Source organism: Platichthys flesus, chromosome 16 (genome assembly GCF_949316205.1).
Source record: "Platichthys flesus chromosome 16, fPlaFle2.1, whole genome shotgun sequence".
Taxonomy (NCBI): domain Eukaryota; kingdom Metazoa; phylum Chordata; class Actinopteri; order Pleuronectiformes; family Pleuronectidae; genus Platichthys; species Platichthys flesus.
In genome coordinates this window covers 13913130-13932365 of record NC_084960.1, presented here as the reverse complement: position 1 = coordinate 13932365, position 19236 = coordinate 13913130, and the positions used below count along the sequence as shown (strand labels likewise).

The following is a 19236-nucleotide window of genomic DNA, read 5'->3' as shown; positions in this document are numbered from 1 at the left end:
ACTAAGTATTGACATCATACTCATGAACACATTGTCAGCTGTGTTGTAGACGGAAGCTGGTCCTGTGATATTAAACCCAGAACAACAAACACATTTTTAACCAATAGTATTTAATGGTTTATGCAACTGTCTGCTAAGGCCCAATCTCCCCCACAGTACTATAAGGTAAACCAGTCGCTTGCATTTCATTGGCCAAAAGTAAATTCAAAACATACCTAAATAAATATGTGTTTATGGTAGGGGGGGGGGGGGGGGGGGATATCAATCAAAACGAGAACAGCTCTAGTGAAAGGCAACTTGAAAAAACAACAGTTTTGTCCATAAAACTGGTTGCATTGAAAAGTGTTCTTTGAAAAAAAAAAAAAAAAAAAAAAGAAAAAGTAAAAAGGGGTCATTCCTCAACAGCTTCCACTTCAGATCACGTAACACGACTCTAAAACCCTTCATTATAAAACTGAGGTGGAACACTGCCACCAGCTGGAAGTTAAAAGCTTTGGTCACAGAGGATCCCAGAAACAGCGAGTTGGATAAAACGGAGCCATCGATATTTAGGGTCCAATACAATAACAGGGCAGACTGGTTCTCTCAGCCGGGTTCAGGGAAATGAGAACAAACTAAATATGTTTGAGCTTGGGGAGTTCAGACTACCTTGGAGCAGAATGGCTCATGCATGGTGTATTTGTGTGAATGCGTACAGGTATGGTGCCTTCCGCAGTCCTTTTCATCTGGCCAAGCTGAAGCAGTTCTGTACTTCTTTGTATTTTCTTTTTTCGAGCTGAGGGGATAAATCCAAAACACTGAACCCCCCCTTTTAACCAACTTAGTGCCAAACCTCGCCCCTTGCTGTGTGAGTTGTCCAGGGCTTTGACCTCCAGAACAATGCCACCCTTCTTTGAGAAAGGAGGACAGGTAAGTCGGGGTGGGTGGACATGAGAGGGCTGAAGGTGAGGTCTGTCGCCCCTGCCTAGCCAACCATGACTCCTCACGCACCCGTTGCTGTCGTCCGACTTCTTCTCTTGGACTCTTCATGGCAAGGTGGGATGCTAATGGGAAGATGGACAGTTCGGTGCTGCACCCACCCACTCAACTCTTTCATATGGTTCAGGCAGTCAGTTCAGTTTGAGGCGCTGCTGTTGGAGGAGCTGGAGGTGGAGGCCACGGCCGTGCCCGAAGTGCCCGAAGAGGCCACCGATTTGCGGATGTGGGGCATGAGGAAGGGGTCACTGGACAGCTGGTGCACATCGATTCGGTCCTCCTTACGGTAAACTAAACAGCGCCTTACAAAGGCCTGGAGGGAGAAAGAATAAAAGATTGCTCTAACTGATAAGCTACAAATACCAACGATTACAGTGTATGAACGAAAATATAAGAATTCATCATTAACAATAGTAGAAAGGGAGAATTCATGGAGGTTATTGTGCTAGTTGCATATGCATAGATGTGAGGGAGTCCATTACCTTAGCTTCAGGTGTGACTACTGGTTTAGGAGGAAACTGCACATCTGTTGCCTTCAGTATGGTGTTCTCCTGCAGGATGTCCTGCTGGGACTGGTTGTGACCGAATGGCTAGAAGGTAAAGAGAGATAAAAAAGAAGTGTCATTGAAAACACGTTCATAAGGGGATCACAAATTTATTAAATAAAGTATAGGAATAGGACCAATTCAATTCATGATAAATACGATACAAATTTAACTATGAATAATGTAACATAACAGGGACATAATCCCAACTGTATTTTTTCTGTAATATAAATATAAGCTTATAGGTCAATAATAGCTCAAATGTTTATATTATTTCCAGTTTGGGTCTCCTACCTTTCGGCCATACAAACACTGGTAGAAAATGACTCCCACAGACCACACATCCACCTTGTTAGAGATTTTGGGGGGTTCCTTGCCAACCACAAAGCACTCAGGGGGCAGGTACCTAAAGGAGAAGGGAAGAGCAACATTAAGATTAGTCAAATTGTATATGACTTTATGTACCGTCTATACAGTGTATTTAATTGTTGTGTGCCTGGCAGTATGTTATGTCTAGGGGACCTCATGGTGTGCACCTCTACATTTCATTTTTGCGAATAAATGGGTGTTGAAGCCCTGTAGGTTCATAAGTCAAGACAAACATCAGTAATATTATATCTGCTCGGAGAAAACCAGCGCATTGATCATCACAAAATGATCGATACGGATAATTAATGAGTTAAATCTCTTTCTTCAGAGCAGTGCATTCATCAGCCGCTGGCGCCCGTCTTCCCCGGTTTCGGTGGCACTGTGGCCGGGCTGTGCACCTTCTCCCGGCTGTGAAGTTATCAATGGTCTCTGCGTCTGGAGCCAGAGACTGTTTTTTTTAAGTCATATCGTTGTAGAGGATTCATTGTTAGTGTTGATTTAGTCCCTAAAATGTGAGACTAGTGTCAACAATGTGTCAAAGAACTTAATTTGCAGACCATATTACATTCTGTTAACAAATAGTGAAAATAACACAAAATTTGCTAAGAAAGGCTTAGGTATGCAGTGTACTGGTTTTCAGTTGTTATTAATAGCCCATTACTACTGTGTGCAGATATAATCCCACTACACTATACACTCTGGAATTTATTTTCTCTTTCGTTGCTGTTGCAATAAAATGCCCCACGTCCGAGTGATGTAACCGTTGTGCCTCGAGTTCTCCTTCAGGCAAAACTAGAGTTGAACCGAGGCTCAGTCGCACATAGTGACCATACTGGACACTACACTACTATATTTTTAAGCATAAAATGCCTCCAGACAGAAAAATGATGACTTCCCTCCTAATGTCATATGACGTTTGAAAGTACTCAGGCATAGAGACATGCGTCAGACCTGACTATCTGAAATAAATTTGAACCTGAAGCTCAAAACAACAAATAAAAAGCACAATTTGTCATATCACAGACAATGTCCCCCCCCCTTCAGCAGAGTGTCGACTCCCACTGTACATCTTACCAGTAGGTCCCTGCTCCCTGTGATGTCAGCTCCATCCCGTCTACCGAGTTGTAGCTGTCGTCATCCATTATCTTGGACAGGCCAAAATCTGTGATCTTGATCTCACCACATGCAGTGCCATTCACCAGGAGGATGTTGCCTGAGCGGGGGCGAGAAAAATTTGGTAATAAAGCAAATGTCCTCACAGTTCAGATTGATATTTACATTTCTATTTTAAAAAAAAGACGTTTATCCCACAGATGAGTCATAAAAAATAATGAAGTCTGCTTTTAAGTTCAAAACAATCTTTATGGAACAATGCGCAGCAACTAGGTTAGAGGTAAAACTGTCTCACTCTTTCACAAATTATACCCTAAACTGACAACAGAGCCAGATTTAATACTCCAAATACTTTTGATGAATAAATCATAACTATTATTGGAAAAAGACTGTGAACCAGAATAAAAACTCTGTCTTAACACTAACGTCACTGCAGCAGAGTCTCAGGCCTTTCCTTTAACTGACAGTTTTACTTCTACATTAATATGCAGTAACCCCCAAAACAACATCATGCAAGCTCTCGGAGTGTAGCGGTCACTGTGATGTGTAGACGCACCAGGTTTAAGGTCATAGTGGATAATGGGCGGTCTGATCTCATTCAGGTACTTGAGGGCATTGACGATCTGCATAATGATGGAGCGGCCCTCTTTCTCGGACATGAGCTTGTGCTGCTTCAGGTAGAAGTCCAAGTCGTTGCCCTCGCAGTACTCCAAGACGGTGCAGAACCTGCACCACAACAAGGGAGAAGTTTATTATTAGAAGATAAGGTTCTACATACTGAAAAAGTCCTCTGCATACACTCTGCATGAACTTAGGTTTTGGAGGACATATTTTGGAGAGGAAATGACTTACGAGTCAGTGTCGAGCGAAAAGTAGTCGTAGAGTTTAACTATTCGTGGATGGTCCAGCTCTTTATGGATTCTATACTCTCTGCATGCATGTCTGAAACAAAGATGATGTTAAACTTTTACACAATTTATTTTAAATGCGAGTATCACACACACACACACAGTGTAACAGAACATAAAATGATGTATTGCTTCAAAAACACAGCACTCACTTGTGATAATTTTCCTTCTTCTCATCCCTCCAGTTCTTGTTTAACTGGTGGATTTTGACCGCAACATACCTTTGCTCTGTTAGGTCAAAGGCCTGGAAAATAAATGTCTCCATTTAGTTGTGAGCGGCATTTGGCACAAACTTGTTATGGCTGCTATCGAGACAAACATAAAATGGACTTGTTCTTTCAGCACTTTTACAGAGGTGACAACAGATTCTTGGAATCACACTCACATTCTGACAATCATTTACTTTGAAATGTTGATGATATCAACAGAGTGTTATGTAATGAAAAATGCATCTGAAAATATTTCCCAAAGTATCTAACACTGCAATGCCAAAAGAAAACTCAACTTGAATAGACATCTGTCACCACATAAGCAGCTGAAAACTAGCTTTTATCATAAATCTATTTGATAAGATTGCAATAAATCTACATTCTTGATACGGACCTGCTATCGTACATCACTTTCAATTCTTCAAAGCTGTGTTCATCTAGTACTAGCACTAGGGAATGTTCTGGCAAAGCTCGACACTCACTTCATCAGTTTAAAAAAGTTAAAATGCTGAATGGTTGACCACTACTCTTCATCACTCTGGGGACAAAGAGCTTATTACTTCACATGTTTCTCTCACCTTGTAAACTTCACTGAAACCTCCTCGTCCAAGTAAATAGAGGAGCAGGTAACGGTCATTTAGCGTTGGGTGATCTTTGAATCTGCACAGAGTGAAAACACAAGTTCAGGAATGAGACAGAGCCCAGAGATGCTACAGAACAACTAGTGAAGGACCATAGAAGAAGAAGCCATACTGGGAATTATCTTCATTGTGGATCCTTTTCAGTTCACGAATGTGCAGATTCCGCACTCGCTCCAACCTCTCTAGCTCCGCCTGGATCTCCGCCTCCTCCTGCAAAGGAAAACAATCAAAGCAATGTTATCAACAAAACGACTAAACAAGGAGAGACCAGAGGAAGTGTGTCGAAAGCAAAAACCTGTCACTCATAAATGGGCATTACCTTCTTAAGATGCCCTAGTCTTAGCTTGAAGATTTCCTCTTGTTCGTGGTACTCCGCCTGCGATAACCTGCGAGAACACAGAACCAACCCAAGTGCAAGTTCAAAAATATGAACGCATGGTAAACCAGTGGGTAAATTAAGAGAAGACAAATAACCAAAACACACGTACGCTTCACTTTCTGTTCCGTTGGTCTTGCTTTTGCGTTTGTTTTGCTCCAAGCTCGGGGGTGGAGTCTGGGCCATGGAGGGAGGCTTGCGTTTGGCCAGTAGCTTCCTCTGCCTTTCAATGTCCTCTCGCTGGGTGTTAATCCTTTCTTGTTGTCTGAAAAAAAGACGGTACATTGGCGCCACATACAGATCGAAGTAATTTCTCAGTTAGTCTGTGTATGATGTGATGTAATTTATCTGGCTCCCTGACTGAGAGGCTGGGTTTCCCTCTTGTATAAGCTAATGTAAACACGTTCGACTTTCTGTCTAGATATTTAAAAAAAAAATAATCCTACTTATAATACATTTTGAAATCTGTTGTATTTTCTGTACTAACATTCATTTCAGCAGGGGAAAAGCATGAAAGATCCTCACTTGATAAGGTTTTGGAAGGCGTATCCATCCGTCCACTGCTCTGTGAAAGATGCTCCATGTCTCACTGTGGTGAAGTGACCCAGTCGAAGTCTGTCCTGCATGCTTTTGTCCCTACATGCCATCTTCTCCTGTTTCGACTAAAGGAAGAGCAGTCCTAAATTAGAGCTTATATAACGAGCCCACAGTGATCAAATCACTTTGGCGACTAATAGCTCATAATAAATCAGATTGGTATTCAACGGACGTACTTTTTCAATCAGCAGCTTCTTGGACATGGTCACACACTTATTTAAGCGTTCCTTGTATCTCTCCAGCATCCTCTGCTGTTCATCTATCTGCCGCCTCAGATCACAGTTTGCCTGGAGCAGAACATAGGAAGCGAAAAGCAAAAGGTCAGGTAATAAGAATTTAAATATTAGCTAGTTTAGGCATGTACAGACAGAAGGAATGCATCCACTCCAACATGCTTTGAGTAAAAAGACAAATCTAAATATTTCCAAAACCACTTGAAGTGACAAGCAGAGTAACAAATGAAATGTAATGAGATTAGTACCCGGAGCAAATCGTCTATTCGGCCCTCCTTCTTCTCCAGGTCAGAGTTCTTGTTGTTCTCCATTGCTGTTAGTTTCTCTATGGTAAGGTCAGACTACAGGGTAAAGTGGGCACAAAACAGGGTTTATGTTAATGGTGCATCATTCGGTATCAGCGACAAATAGTAGTGCAACAGGTCGTCCCATCAAACGATATTTTGGATTGATTTTTTTTTGTTGATATGCCAAGTATTGAACAACTTTTGAATTACAGTTGAGTTAAATCAGATGAATGGCCATCTGAGGGTGTGTCAGGTACCTGGGTGGCTTTTTGGAGCATGTGAGGAGGAGCGGGCTTCAGCGAACACGTCGAGTGCTCTGTGTTGGCCGAGCCGATGGAAGAGGGGCTTCCTTGCTGCACCTGGGAGGCAGACACGTTCAAACAGTAAGAAACCATACACGTACAGAGGGTATCTTAATGTGTGAATTTCAACAAAGGACATTAATTAATCAAGAGCTGATACCAGTCATGATAAAACATGAGATTAATCTGGCAGACGTAAGAGGCTAACTGTAAACACTCAAATTAACTATAAGAAGCACATGATACTGTATAAATACAAAAAAAAAGTATAGACTCTTGGATTTAACTACTAAAAAAGACTCAAACAGGTTCATCTTAACTATTTTTAATCTAATTTGAATGTCCATGTGTTTATATATTTGCATTTCAACTATGTCACTTTCATTGATTGGTTTCTTTGGTTTTTGGAAAAAACCTTGGCTAATAATGGCTGATAATGATGATGTGTTACCAAAACTTAAAGACTAAACGCTACTACACAGATTCTTCCCGTTTATGAAAAAGTGCAGGAAAAAAGAAGAACATGAAAGAGGGTTGAGAGATTAACAAAAAAAAAAACAAGAAAAAAAAAAAAAAACACACAAGTCAGACCACAGAGCAAAGGTGCTCACCGTGACAGGGGGGTTGGATAGCGAGTGTTGTGGGGAAGAGCGGACCACTGGTGGAATTCCCCTGGCAGGGCTGGTACCAGGACCACTACCTCCCGCAAACTGACAGACATGTGAAGAAAGAGGGATAGGAAAGAAGTTCAATGGAAAGCCAGAGATGGCTAAAACGAGCGGTTAGAAAATAAGCATGAAAGGTTATGCACCCATTACTGAGGCATTTGAAAGTACATGAGCGCTGCTGGAAATATAAATCCGAAAAATGTTCTGCCACTCACCTCGAAATAATCACTAATTTTATGCCCCCTTGATCCGGCTTTGCCTGGATGAGAAAGAGCAGCGATGAGTTCAGAGAGAGGCTGAAATTTGGGATGCACGATGGAAGCATCGCAGCGGTCGACCAAACTTACCCTGGCTGCCGTCGAAGTGGTCTGCTTTCCGTTTTCTCACTCTCTGGTCATTTGCCTTTTTTTCAGGCGTCTGTAAGGAGAGCAATGAGAATCAAGCAATGTGCAATAAAAGGTGCGACACAGAGGTGGTTAGGATGAAGAAGAAAAAAAACACTTAATACAGGATTCAGACTTACCTCTGGCTCTTTATCACTAAGCGAGCCCACACTGCATAAACTCTGATTGGAGGACTCGTTTTGACCTGAGCCCTGTTAAAATAAGGCAAAAGAAATCAAGCACAATTAGTTAAGAAATACGAAGATGCTTAAAAGAAGCAAGAGATTTTAAACTGTATCCTCAACGTACATGCTTGTGTACTTGTTGTGTTTGCACTTGTTAAAGAGAACAAGTGAGAGCTTTGGCTAAATAACGTCCCCAATTAGTTTGCCACTGAATCAAGACCTGATTCAGTCCCAACGCTGGTTCCCTTGGTGATGCCTGTCAGTCAAATGAATCACATCAGAATTCAGGAGGCACCGTCCAATCAGGAAGAGGTACTTAGTCATTCAGAGCACACCAGAGCTCTCTCACTGAACCCTCCTAAAATGGCTGAACATTAGGCATGCTGCTGGGGATGTATCCCCCTGTCTGTCTGTCACCTTTGGATAATGTCATCCATTTTTCTCCCTGTTCACCGGTCTTAACCATTCTTCTCCTTTCACTCAGGAAACAGCCAGTGGAAGATGCTCTGCCTGATCTAAGAATGGCTGCTCATCCCACACAAAATCTTGGTTATCTGATATCAGGCATGTTCAAAAGGAAGTGCACTTTCTAGTCATTTTAGTGGCCTTCGCTGCTCCATTACCAAATGGGGTGCTACCTGTTTGTTATCAAAGGACGACAATTTTCCTTTCAGCGATTTCAGAGAGAACAGCAGTGACACGCAGCTGCTCAAGTGCAAGAAAAAGCTGCTCAGCGACACGGCAGGATTTTTAGACCACCAACCTACATTTCTTCATAGTCATTAGTTGACACACTTCTCTCTCACTTCCCCCACACACATTGTATCCCTTGTCATATGGGGTAGCTATGGCATGATGCCTTGAAGAGAGCTGCCATTTTCTCTGCGGCAGCAGCCATGCCATGCTCTGGGCTCGGCTCAGCTCTGCCTATGGCTGGCACGGGGCCCACTCCTGGCGCTGACTCTCGCTCCCTAACTGTTCCAAGATCACCTTCCACATAGAAAGCTCCATCCACGTCGGAAGCAAGAGGGCCGAAGGGTAAACGCTGCCTCCACTCACACCTGGTCAAGAACTATTTCGGCATTCCTCCTCTGCCTTCATTCCTCCTCCCCTACCACCCTTGTCCCGTCTGTGGCCTTTTTGGCAGGCATCGCCACTTGCATATACAGCCGCTACATCATGAGCCAGGGAGAGATGCCATATCACACCAGCCAAAAAACACAGACACAGCTCAACCTTCTCCAGAGACGGACAAAGAAAAGGAGTGGGGCCAAGCTGGTCCAGGCCAAACAGCCGAATGATACTGAGGCAAAGTGAGACAAAGAGGGGAAGAGATTCGCAAGAACTGTGCAATCAAGGCAATCTGTAATTTTGAGCACGTTGACGGGACGCAGTTCCCGTCCTCCATATCTGTGACATCTGGTGCAACACGAACCTTAGCCACACCAACACCGGTGAAGCGAGCCTCCAGCAGCTCCTGCCGTCGGGGGTCCAGGCTATGCAGTTCTTCCATCATGGCTGCAGAGACAAGAGCAAAGATTAAGGACGGCGTTGTGGGGTCTGGTGTATTCAAATGGGAGTGACGGATCACTGTTTCAAAGGGCACTGGTTGTGATGAGTCATGGCTGTTTTTAGCTATATGGATGTGGAAAATTCCTGTTCTGAGTCATCAATAAACCTGACAATAAGGTTTGCCACTATCATGTGGTGGCCGCCGAGCAGTTTGAGAGCTAATATAAAATCTGGACCAAAACCTGCTCAATGACAGATATTATAGATGTATGCATCAGAGAAGTGGGCCAGATGTGTAAGAGTCTCTGCCTTGGAAATGAAATCATCATGTGATAACGCCCTGGCAACATAAGACTAAGTTACATGGGGCTGGAGTTTTGAAAGGTCACTAATGGTGGGACTGCCAAGTGTACTTACAGCAGTGGAAAAGGCCACAATAGACAATGAGTGTCTAGCTTGTTAGCGTGTGTAAAGGTTGACGTTAAAGTTTCACGCCCTGCTGTGACTGTGACTCGCACGCATTCAATGAATAATGTGACCTGCACCACTCGTGTCCACTTAGGGACACGTTCAAGTCCTTGTCCTCGTCTCAAGTTGGTTTCCAGTGGGTTTGCTGGCTCAGCTAACGATCTAACCAAATGGTTAGAAACACCACCAGTGAGTGATGGAGCTAGCTAACAAACTGAGTACACGAGCTAACGAGCCTGTCGATGCTGGTCATCACTTAGCATTGCACTCCAGGAGCTAACGGTATCGCTAACTAGCATCGTTAGATCTGATTTAGAAGCGAAGCCAAAAGAGGGAAATGTTAGGATCTGCGTTGGTCAAATCAGAGTTGTTGTGTTGGCTCACGAGTCAAAACATGCATCACAACTACTGTCCACTGCAGTCACATGTATGACAAACATATAGAGGCTGGCTAACGTTAGGTAGCCAACATGCTAGCGTCAACTCTGACTGTCTGTCAAAAAGAAGCATCTCCTCGGTTCTGTGTTGTCAGGTGCCTGGGCCACGACGCCCGGGTCTACTCCATCAAGAGATACGTGCCGGAATATTGCTTTTAAACACCCCGACGAGATACTTACTGTAATTTGATATTTTCTCGGTCCTCCGGAGGGCCGGGTGTAAACCCTAAAACCGTCCCCGTTGTCTCCCCGGTGTTCGGCAGACCCTCCCAGGCTAGGCCGCATCCACAGCCGCGTCCCTCGAGTTACTGCCTGTTCGCCTCCGAGACACTGGAGCGCGCGGTGTCGCTCAAGGTAGACCACGGAGGATTCCCCTCGGAGGCCTCGACAGCTCCGGGTATCCCAAACCCGCCTTTCGGTTATCCTTAGGCGGGGATCCCCATCATATCCCTCTCCCCGAGGACCATACCGCGGCTACGTTGTGCACCTTCCTCCCACACAATGGCGACCCTCGAAACCCTGCGTTTTCCCACCAGGTATATGTGGTGTCTTTGAGCCAGTGTTGTAGTTACCCCCCCCTGTTTTTTCCTCTCTCCCCCGGCGGTGAGATGAATTTCGGGTCCGATCAAAACAAAGTTCGTCTGCAGTCGTCCTCCTCGCTGCGGGGGACAAACCAATCTGTTTCGGGGGAAGTTGTGCCGCTGCGACTACGTTTCAGCGGAATCCGGATCGATTCGGTTCGGTTCTCATTTTGCAATGTAAACAATAATCAGTAAAATCTCATATTTTCTCGTGAGATTGTTCAAGTATTTTCACCTTCGTTCAGTCGACGCCTGCCCCCAAATCTCTTGTCTGGACCAATGGTAAATCCCCGAGTGCACAACACAATTTGATAGCGCCCACCCACACAACAAAATGATCACTTATCAGAAAGTTGCCCTGATGTTCACACCCACTTACTCCACTTCCATGTTACAGGTAATTTGGAAAACTATTATTTAGCCCCTGCAGGGTGACATAAGGATTCCGCATTCATTGCAATCATTAGAATTTAAATGTTTCTATTGTTCAATACCAAGTAAAATTATTCAACATTTTTACAGTTCAGATGTTTATTAAATTTGTCCATGTACAAAAAGAGTTAAGTGTTTTTTTGTGTGTTTTTTTTAAACATGCGATTACTATCAAAACTTCAGCTTCTTGAAAAATCGCCTCGGGCTGAGTAGAAATGTTTATTCCGGGGGAACCAGCCCTTTCTCATCAGCAGGAAATGAGAAGTCATTACTCCTTCAGCCCCATCAGACGCACTTGCCAAAGAACCAGTCCGTGGATATTACAGGAGCTGGGATAGTGTACATTCTTAACACTATATAAACTATCCAGTTGTATGGCCTCTCATAATCACAATAGACCTTTTTCAATTCCATACATCCTCAGAGAAAAATAAAACAAAGCAACGCCTTGACTTCAGCTGGGAGTTTCAGTTGTGATTGAAGGACAAACGCAGGCGGCTCCTCTCCTCCGGCCTCAGTCCTGGTTCTCAGCTGGCAGAACTCGAGCCCTGCGGTACTTGCACTGGATCCACACCCTGTACATGGTGAGCTGCTTGCCTCTGTTCACCTGGAGCCTTCGGTCTACAAGGTTCTGCACTTTCTCCAGTCCTGCCTCAGCGAACAGCTCATGAAGCTCATCTGAAGTCAGACAAGAAACAGGATTTTTTCTAAAGCACAATTCTGAAAAACATTTCTTTTTCAATAAACTTGTTTTTGATTTAATTTTTTTTACCTTGAGTAAAGAAATATACTCTTGTTCCATCACCTCGGACATAGAAGTTTTCTGACAGACACCTTCCTATAAAAGAAGTAAAGGGTTGAAATTTACATTATTTCCAATAATCATTTACATATTTAAAAGCAGATTACTTTGACTGAACACTAATGTAGTGGTTCGTGCTGAAACACTGCGATCAGAAAAACAGACCTCAGTGAAACACATTTTCAAAGATCAGCACAAGTGATCCACCATGAAAAATCTGAATCTTAACAGCCATCAGAACTGGACTCTTGCTGGATTATAGTCTGATTAACCTTTCTTGAAGCGGAGCTGTGCCATGTCGTAGCGTCCATAGTCCCTGAGCAGCATCACTCCCCCAGGTCTAAGGAGCCGCGCCAGTCTACTGATTGATCCCTGCATCCTAAGACATGGGTGAAAACCAAAGCAGGTTTTTTTTGGGTGTTCATTGAGTAGAAACCAAAAAATTAGAGAGGGGGGGGCCGAGGAAAAGTTCATACTTGTCAGGATGCAATGCTGATAGCACAAAGATTAGCACTATAACATCAAGGGTTCCATCGGGGACGGGGTAATTGGCTTCCACGTCACTCAAGTCACGAACAAAGGCGAAGCAGCGCTCAGGGTCGTACTCTGGATTAGCCTGATGACAAGAGGGCAATTTGAATTCATCAGGTAGCCCACAATCCAAGGGATGAGTCCTAATCAGCACATCATTGTTACAATGACCTCATCACCTCACCTTGACTAACTCCACAGCAGTGCTGGAAAAATCACAGCAGTAAACAAAGAGGCCCGGGTCGCTGCAAAAAGCAAAGCTGCAGTTATGTACAGTAGATGATTCAGCTTACTTCACTGTATAGTTCAAGCATGTTGTGAAATCTTAACGTGTCAATGTCTTGGCCGCGCTTACTTGTTGGTTTTTAGTATCGGAAAAAACGTGTTTCCTACGCCGCAGCCAACCTGTCAACACAAATAGTAACATTTACAGCAGCCGGAGAGAATAATCCTGCAGACAAATACAGGTTGATACCGGTAGTAGAAAGTGTATAAATCTGCAATGGATGAATCAATTTCAAAATTGAATTCAGTAAACTACAATGTCACTCAGTAGAGCGCATACATCTGCAGAGGCACCAAAATACCCTTAATGTCAAGCCTCACCCAATTGCACACACTTGTAGATACGAGTCCTCTGAATGTGCCCGATGTTTTTAATGAAGAGCCATGTATTTCTCTCCCTGGGAAATCAGTGGATATCAAAAAATCTCTCAAAATGTTTGAGAAAACTAATTCTGGTCCCTGGCCCTGATTTGGATATGAAGTTCCAGGTTTCGTTGTAATCTGTTTAGTAGTTTTTGCATAATCTTGCTTAAAAACAAACATACAAACAACCAACAAACAAACAGGGCAGGGGTGAAAACATTGCCTCCTTGGCAGAGATTAAAATGTAGCCAGTTGTTTTGAGTTGTTGGCCTCCACCATCCAGTGAGATCAGTCAGTGAGAAAAATATAGTTTTATTTTCTTTAATATTTACTGAGTGCAACCTGCCAAATATTTGCACGAGCTAGATTGTTTTATTCCTATAGCTTAGTGCAGTAGTACATTAGAAGTAGAATACAAATAGGCTTTTCACAAATATGGCTCCTTTAAACCCAATTTTTTTATTTAAATATGTTTATACGTTTTGGAGATTTCTTTTTTTAATTTAATGTGTGTGGTGAAAGTTTAGGTAACGAGTGCTCAAATGAATCTCTCACCTCCAGAATGCGATGCGTGGCAGAGGAGCCAGGGAAGTCCCCGTCTTCGACCTCCCTGCTTCGCTCTTGATCCAGACTGTCCTGCTGGACGCCATCTGTGCCGGAGTCTTCAGGATGGGATTCGGGGTTCAGGAGGCCACACTTCGGGGCCAACTCTGGGAACTCCGTGAAGAGCCAGTGGCGGTCTTTGAAGAACCGATTCTCGTGGATAGTGTAGAAATCGTTCCAGTACTCATTGGCCCGGCTGTCGTATTCCTCTGCAAGAGAAGGTCAGCCCAGTTTGATCCTGATAATCTACCACTTTCTGCCACGGCTTGCACATGTAACAGATATATGTCCTTTCAATTTTAGCTTGCTTGAAGCCAAATATTAAAACAACTCAAAAATGAATTACAGACAGAATTTTATGAGTATATTTGTGCATGCATAAAACAATGATGAGAAGTTATAGTTCTGCTAATGGATCTCGGCAACAACAATGCAACCTTGTTTCTGCTGAGGTAGAGGCTGTGAGTTTTCCAAGACTTTGTTCTTAGCAGCTTCTTCTTGTTCCTCGCTCCACTCCACGTTGTCCCTGTACACAACAGAAAAACGTCATCATGTGACATTCAGACAGGGCTGGGATATCCTCCAGCATTATCATAAACAGGGAAAGCTACATTAAGATAAGACACGACAAGACAATACGATCCTTTATTAGTCCCATAATGGGGAAATTTGCTGCGTTGAAGCAGCAAAGATGAAGCGTCAAAGAAATAGAAAGCAGTTAAGGTAATACAAAAGTTAATATAAACCCCATATAGAGAATAGAAAGAATATATAGAGTCACAAATATATTTACAGTGAAACAGGATGGCAGATTGTACACTCTAGGATATTTATATACTGAAAAGTTTTCAAATATTTGAAGTGTTGGTCTAATAAAAAAAGAAAAGAAAAGACTTCACTTTAGTTTTTTGAGATCATATTATATTAAACTATCCATTCATTCATTATTTGATCAATAGAGAAAATTATGAGCACGATAATAAACAATGAGATTAATCATTGTTCTGCAGCCTCTTTCTATATATGTTTGTATTACAGTATAAGAAAGTGACTGAAATGATACTAGGACCTGAGGTTCTCTGACTCTTCTACCAAAACAACAGACAGACAGAGAGCATGATCAGTGACAGTGATGCATTCATGTCACGTCTTGGATCCACTGACCACGCGTTGTGCTGGAACACCTGCCGCGGGTCCGTGAGCAGCCGAGTCCCGAACTGAGGCCTCTTCACGTCCCCGGTGGATGAATCCTTTGGAACCAGCCCCGTGTCCCCGCTGCCTGCCTCCACCGCGACCACGGCATGGGGCGCCGCCATGTTGGATCTGACGCGACGGAAGAAGGGCCGGCCAATGAAGTGTGCTGCGTTCACTGACACACAGGAAATAAACACACTTTGGAAATAAAAGACAGACAGACAGATGCAATGTAAAACAATACAGTAACGTCACATCATAATCCTCACACCCCGGGGACGCACCGGTAGAAGCACCGCGAAAAGCGGTTCGCCTCCTTTCCTCGTCAATGTTAAATACTTGGGTTGTCGCATCAGCAGCGTAGTGCCGGGAAGAACAAGGAAGCGCCGAGAACAAACATACACACATAATCTCCTGTGGGGGGGTGGCATGGCGGCTACAGGCTTGCGGAGGTCAGTCACCTGTGAAGACCAGCATCATTTACCCCTGATGCAGAAATTACGATTATGATAAAAAATGAAATAAAAAAAAATTAAATTAAATTAAATTAAATTAAATGGAGAAAAAAAACTGCGTGCACACATCCTGCGCAGAAGCCCATTGCGCACATCCTGCGCAGAAGCCCATTGCGCACAACCTGCGCAGAAGCCCATTGTGCACATCCTGCACGCGCAGTTTTTAATTTTTTAATTTTTAATTTTCTTAATTTGTAGTATATTTTTTTCTGATTTTATATTAAATTAATTTAAATTTGCATTGTGTAAGACATTTTGCAATTAATAGGAGAAAGCCTGCCAATTTTAAGAGTTTGGTTCATTGCCAGTTTGAAGATGGGAAAGAGTACCGACTAGGCCACACCGCACACTGATTGTCATTAGGTCCTAACCACTTTAAGTGGATGGACAAATTCCATGTGATGTCCTGAGGCTGCCCCCTGCTGGCTGCTGGGTTCCTCTGCTGCTCTAGCTTGGTTTGTGCAGCTTGTGATTAACTAAAGTTGTCCATAAAAGAAAATCTTTAATATCCTTCAACGGCAATTTGATGTACAACAAGTGCACGACAAAAATAAACCAATATATACAATGTAAATACAACCCAATGTAAAAACCCTACAGACTAACTAGCAGGGGAAAATTAATAAATGAATTGATAAGTCAACCAACAGAAAATTACCCATCAACTATTTAGATATTCTCGAAACATTTCATTCTACTTTTAATTTCCTGTTGTGTTTCTAAAAATAATGAATGTTGGTGACATTTCCTTGATAAATGGTGGAGGTAATAGTTATGTTTTAATCTCTGATTTGTCAGACAACAGGTTTACGTAATAAACTACTGGACCAATTAAGCATGCAACTTGGCAGAAGGAAGCTGCATGGATCAGAGATGAACCTATACGGCTCTGTTGAGCTCTACTGAGTGCCAATCTAGTGAAAGAATCTGGAATCTTCTCTCAAAACACCCCCCCCCCCCCCCATAGGGTGTGTAGCGTGAAGCTAATGAGGAGTTTTATAAAGATGTGATCGAAAAAGTAAGACCAAGTGAATCCACTTTATGAACAGAAAAAAAAGAAGGGAGTTTCATTTCACCTCACAACAGTTCCTCATAGCAGCATGATGCACACAAAGAGATGTATATAAACCTACTCATTTTGGCAGCATAGTAGGGACATTTGCTGATGTCACCACCCATGGCTCCGTGGACAGGCAAGCCAGCATCTAAAACATCCTCCTGGATGGCTCCCTGTGTGAACAGTCAGGCAGCGGGTCGCACAGAATTTACGCTTCCGCCTCAGGTGTGTCCCTGACGTACACGCTGCGGTGATAGACTGCGGTTAGAGTTAAAGATGAATCAAAAAATGATTAAATTATCAGGTACACAATTCAGAAAGCACCGCAAAGTAGAGGAGGAGAAGAAAGAACAATATAGATGTAAGAATCAACCGGATTGTGGACATCATTAATGTTTATTTTTGTCGACGTGACATGATATGCGATCAGTACAGGACTCTTTTTATACTTTTTATTATATATTTTTATTATTTTTTATAGTTTACAAATTTGTCTGACTGTGTGTGCATCTGTATACAGTCCAAAAGTTCTTGGGGATGCATGACAGTTTGCGTGTGTATGTTGGGGGGCGCCAATTTGAAATCTCGCCTAGGACGCCAACATTGCCAGGGCCGGCCCTGGTAGTGATGAGCAGGCACCTGTACATGGTCCAGCCAGCGGGGAAAAGCGTTAGAGTTGATGAGGATGAGTGTGTTTGGAGAATAAGCTCCACCACGTTAGATATCTAATGGTATGTAAAGTTGTTTCACTCGTCGACCCATGTGACTTGACTAGGTTACACAGAATATTATTCTGCAGAAACAGATTTACTGTGATCAACTGAAACGTGACTATTTAAAGTCAAATCTGCATTTTAAGAGCAGCTGGTTAAAGTAGCATTACGTCTCCCAAAGCTCTTTATTCAGAGTATTGATGTTGACGTTGATGTGAAGCTATGTGTCTGTCTAACCTTTTTACTTTTTGCAATCATTTTACTTTAATGCTGTATTACAGGCAACATCTTTTTGTCGCGCTAAAGCATGTGAATTGTATTTTGAATAGAATTTCTGCTCCCTGCTGGCACTCAAAATGCAGTCCATAGTATATCTTACTGGTCTTTAAAGGCCTACTGATTTTTGTGACGGTGATATGACGTCATACTAAATTGCCCCACCAGAAATGTCAGGCCAAAATTGCCACAGCATAGATGTATAGATACATGCATAGATAGATAGATATATATAGATATGCCTGTAGATGCTGTGCAAATACACAAATGGTATTTTAGGTAAAAGTATCATGACAAAAAACAAAGGATGGAAGTTGGAATGGAAATTATACAACACAAAAAGTTGCAAAGGGTTGTGTTTATGTATATGGATAGTGTTGGGAACATGTATTAATTTGACTATGACTATTTTACTTCTCAAACATTTCCTCTGTTTAAAACTGGTCAAATATATACTCGTCAGAACTAAGTCTGCTAACATAACACACAATATTTGCTTTATTATTATTATTATTATTATATTATTACTAAGGTTCAATGCATTACTTTTTTATCAGGAGCTAACTGCAGCATAAGACCCAGTCTGGGCATAACTGCTCTAGATTTACAAATGTACGATGCTGTTGAGAGACGCGTGAAGATGAAAGTCTTTGTCCAGATCGAACTCTGTGGATGTGTAACTCCCCTGATCAACTGATCCACATAACCACACTATAAGCACAGATGCTGCTTGACAATAGAACCACATAACACTTCTGTAGACAGGCACAACTTACCCTGACCACATCTGATCAGTGCATTGTTTTAACACCAGAGGGAGACAAATACCAGGATTCCCTTTGCTGAGGGCCCCCTGAGCCACATGAATGAGGAGAATTCTGGGAATGAAATTACACAGAATGACTTCATGTGCACCAAAGTCTTTCAACTGCCCAAATAAACAAACAAACAACAACACTTTTTTTCTATTAACATGAGTCTAATTTAGTGAAATAATTATCAGAATTGACATTCAAACTGGTCAACATGCATTTCTGGACAGTTTTATGTCACCATGTTTGGGCTCCACACAACGGTTTAAGGAATGTCTTTGCATTGCCTACAACAAACTTTTAACAAGTATATATCTCATAATATGAATTACTTAGAGGTAAATATTTACTGGTCATGGTAAATGGACTGTTTCTGTGTAGTACTTATGTCTCATCGTCTACTTAAATTAACATGTCATGGGCGACCGTGGCTCAGGAGATATAGAGATATAGTTGTCCACTAACAAGAAGGATGTCAGTTTGATCCCTATCTCTCCCCTGTCTTGCGTGCCGGTGTCCTTGGGCAAGATGCTGAACCGCAAATGTCCCCTGACAGGCTTGTTGGCAGTGTATGAGTGATGTGTGACAGAGAAAGAGCAGCACATAGATGCGCTGTATGAATAGGTGAAGGAAGTGTGAAAAAGTGCTATAAAAAGACAGACCATACACATTTAATCAGCTCTATTTTCAGTATTTGTTGCCCAAGGGACTTCGGAATGTGTGGAGGTATCTGAGATCATACCAGCGACATTATGGTTTGTGGACAACCCTCTCTACCTCGTGAATGACAAGAGAGCAGTCATATGCTAGTGCCAGGTTTCACTTTAAAATGGGTTGAAGTCTGTGTGTAATGATTTTCTTTTC

At 42.6% G+C, this 19236-nt stretch overlaps 2 protein-coding genes across 4 annotated transcripts; both read right to left on the bottom strand.

Annotated features, from left to right (window-relative positions):
• Positions 1 to 355: 355 nt before the first annotated feature.
• tlk2 (tousled-like kinase 2) lies at positions 356 to 11056 on the bottom strand. 3 transcript variants are annotated; one of them, XM_062408493.1, is made up of 21 exons: positions 10389 to 11056; positions 9227 to 9309; positions 7747 to 7818; positions 7571 to 7640; positions 7439 to 7482; positions 7167 to 7265; positions 6511 to 6612; positions 6215 to 6307; positions 5910 to 6020; positions 5662 to 5798; positions 5249 to 5401; positions 5080 to 5146; positions 4873 to 4970; positions 4698 to 4779; positions 4063 to 4154; positions 3855 to 3944; positions 3559 to 3728; positions 2964 to 3102; positions 1815 to 1926; positions 1458 to 1565; positions 356 to 1288 (listed from the first exon to the last, which is right to left on the bottom strand). In XM_062408493.1, the coding sequence occupies exons 2-21, from the start codon at positions 9305 to 9307 to the stop codon at positions 1115 to 1117; spliced, it is 2094 nt and encodes a 697-aa protein (XP_062264477.1). In that variant the 5' UTR covers positions 9308 to 9309; positions 10389 to 11056; the 3' UTR covers positions 356 to 1114. The 3 variants fall into 3 exon arrangements, with proteins under 3 accessions (XP_062264477.1, XP_062264474.1, XP_062264476.1); XM_062408490.1 differs by having other exon boundaries at positions 5080 to 5401; XM_062408492.1 differs by lacking the exon at positions 7167 to 7265 and having other exon boundaries at positions 5080 to 5401.
• Positions 11057 to 11353: 297 nt separating this feature from the next.
• Positions 11354 to 15149, bottom strand: mettl2a (methyltransferase 2A, methylcytidine). The gene is made up of 9 exons (XM_062408895.1): positions 14970 to 15149; positions 14243 to 14331; positions 13758 to 14014; positions 12910 to 12959; positions 12739 to 12799; positions 12500 to 12639; positions 12296 to 12402; positions 11994 to 12059; positions 11354 to 11899 (listed from the first exon to the last, which is right to left on the bottom strand). The coding sequence occupies exons 1-9, from the start codon at positions 15119 to 15121 to the stop codon at positions 11736 to 11738; spliced, it is 1086 nt and encodes a 361-aa protein (XP_062264879.1). The 5' UTR covers positions 15122 to 15149; the 3' UTR covers positions 11354 to 11735.
• Positions 15150 to 19236: the final 4087 nt, after the last annotated feature.

Bases quoted from the DNA above. Each gene is read 5' to 3' on its own strand.
- tlk2 (XM_062408490.1), bottom strand. From the start codon at position 9,307: ATGATGGAAGAACTGCATAGCCTGGACCCCCGACGGCAGGAGCTGCTG. The intron at 4,155-4,697 runs GTGAGAGAAACA...TTTATTTTCCAG, and splicing joins GTTTCAGTGAAGTTTACAAG to GCCTTTGACCTAACAGAGCA. The intron at 3,945-4,062 runs GTGAGTGCTGTG...TCTTTGTTTCAG, and splicing joins AAGAAGGAAAATTATCACAA to ACATGCATGCAGAGAGTATA.
- mettl2a (XM_062408895.1), bottom strand. From the start codon at position 15,121: ATGGCGGCGCCCCATGCCGTGGTCGCGGTGGAGGCAGGCAGCGGGGAC. The intron at 14,332-14,969 runs GTCAGTGGATCC...TGTTGTGTACAG, and splicing joins GTGTTCCAGCACAACGCGTG to GGACAACGTGGAGTGGAGCG. The intron at 12,960-13,757 runs GTGAGAGATTCA...TTGTGTTGACAG, and splicing joins CCACGCATCGCATTCTGGAG to GTTGGCTGCGGCGTAGGAAA.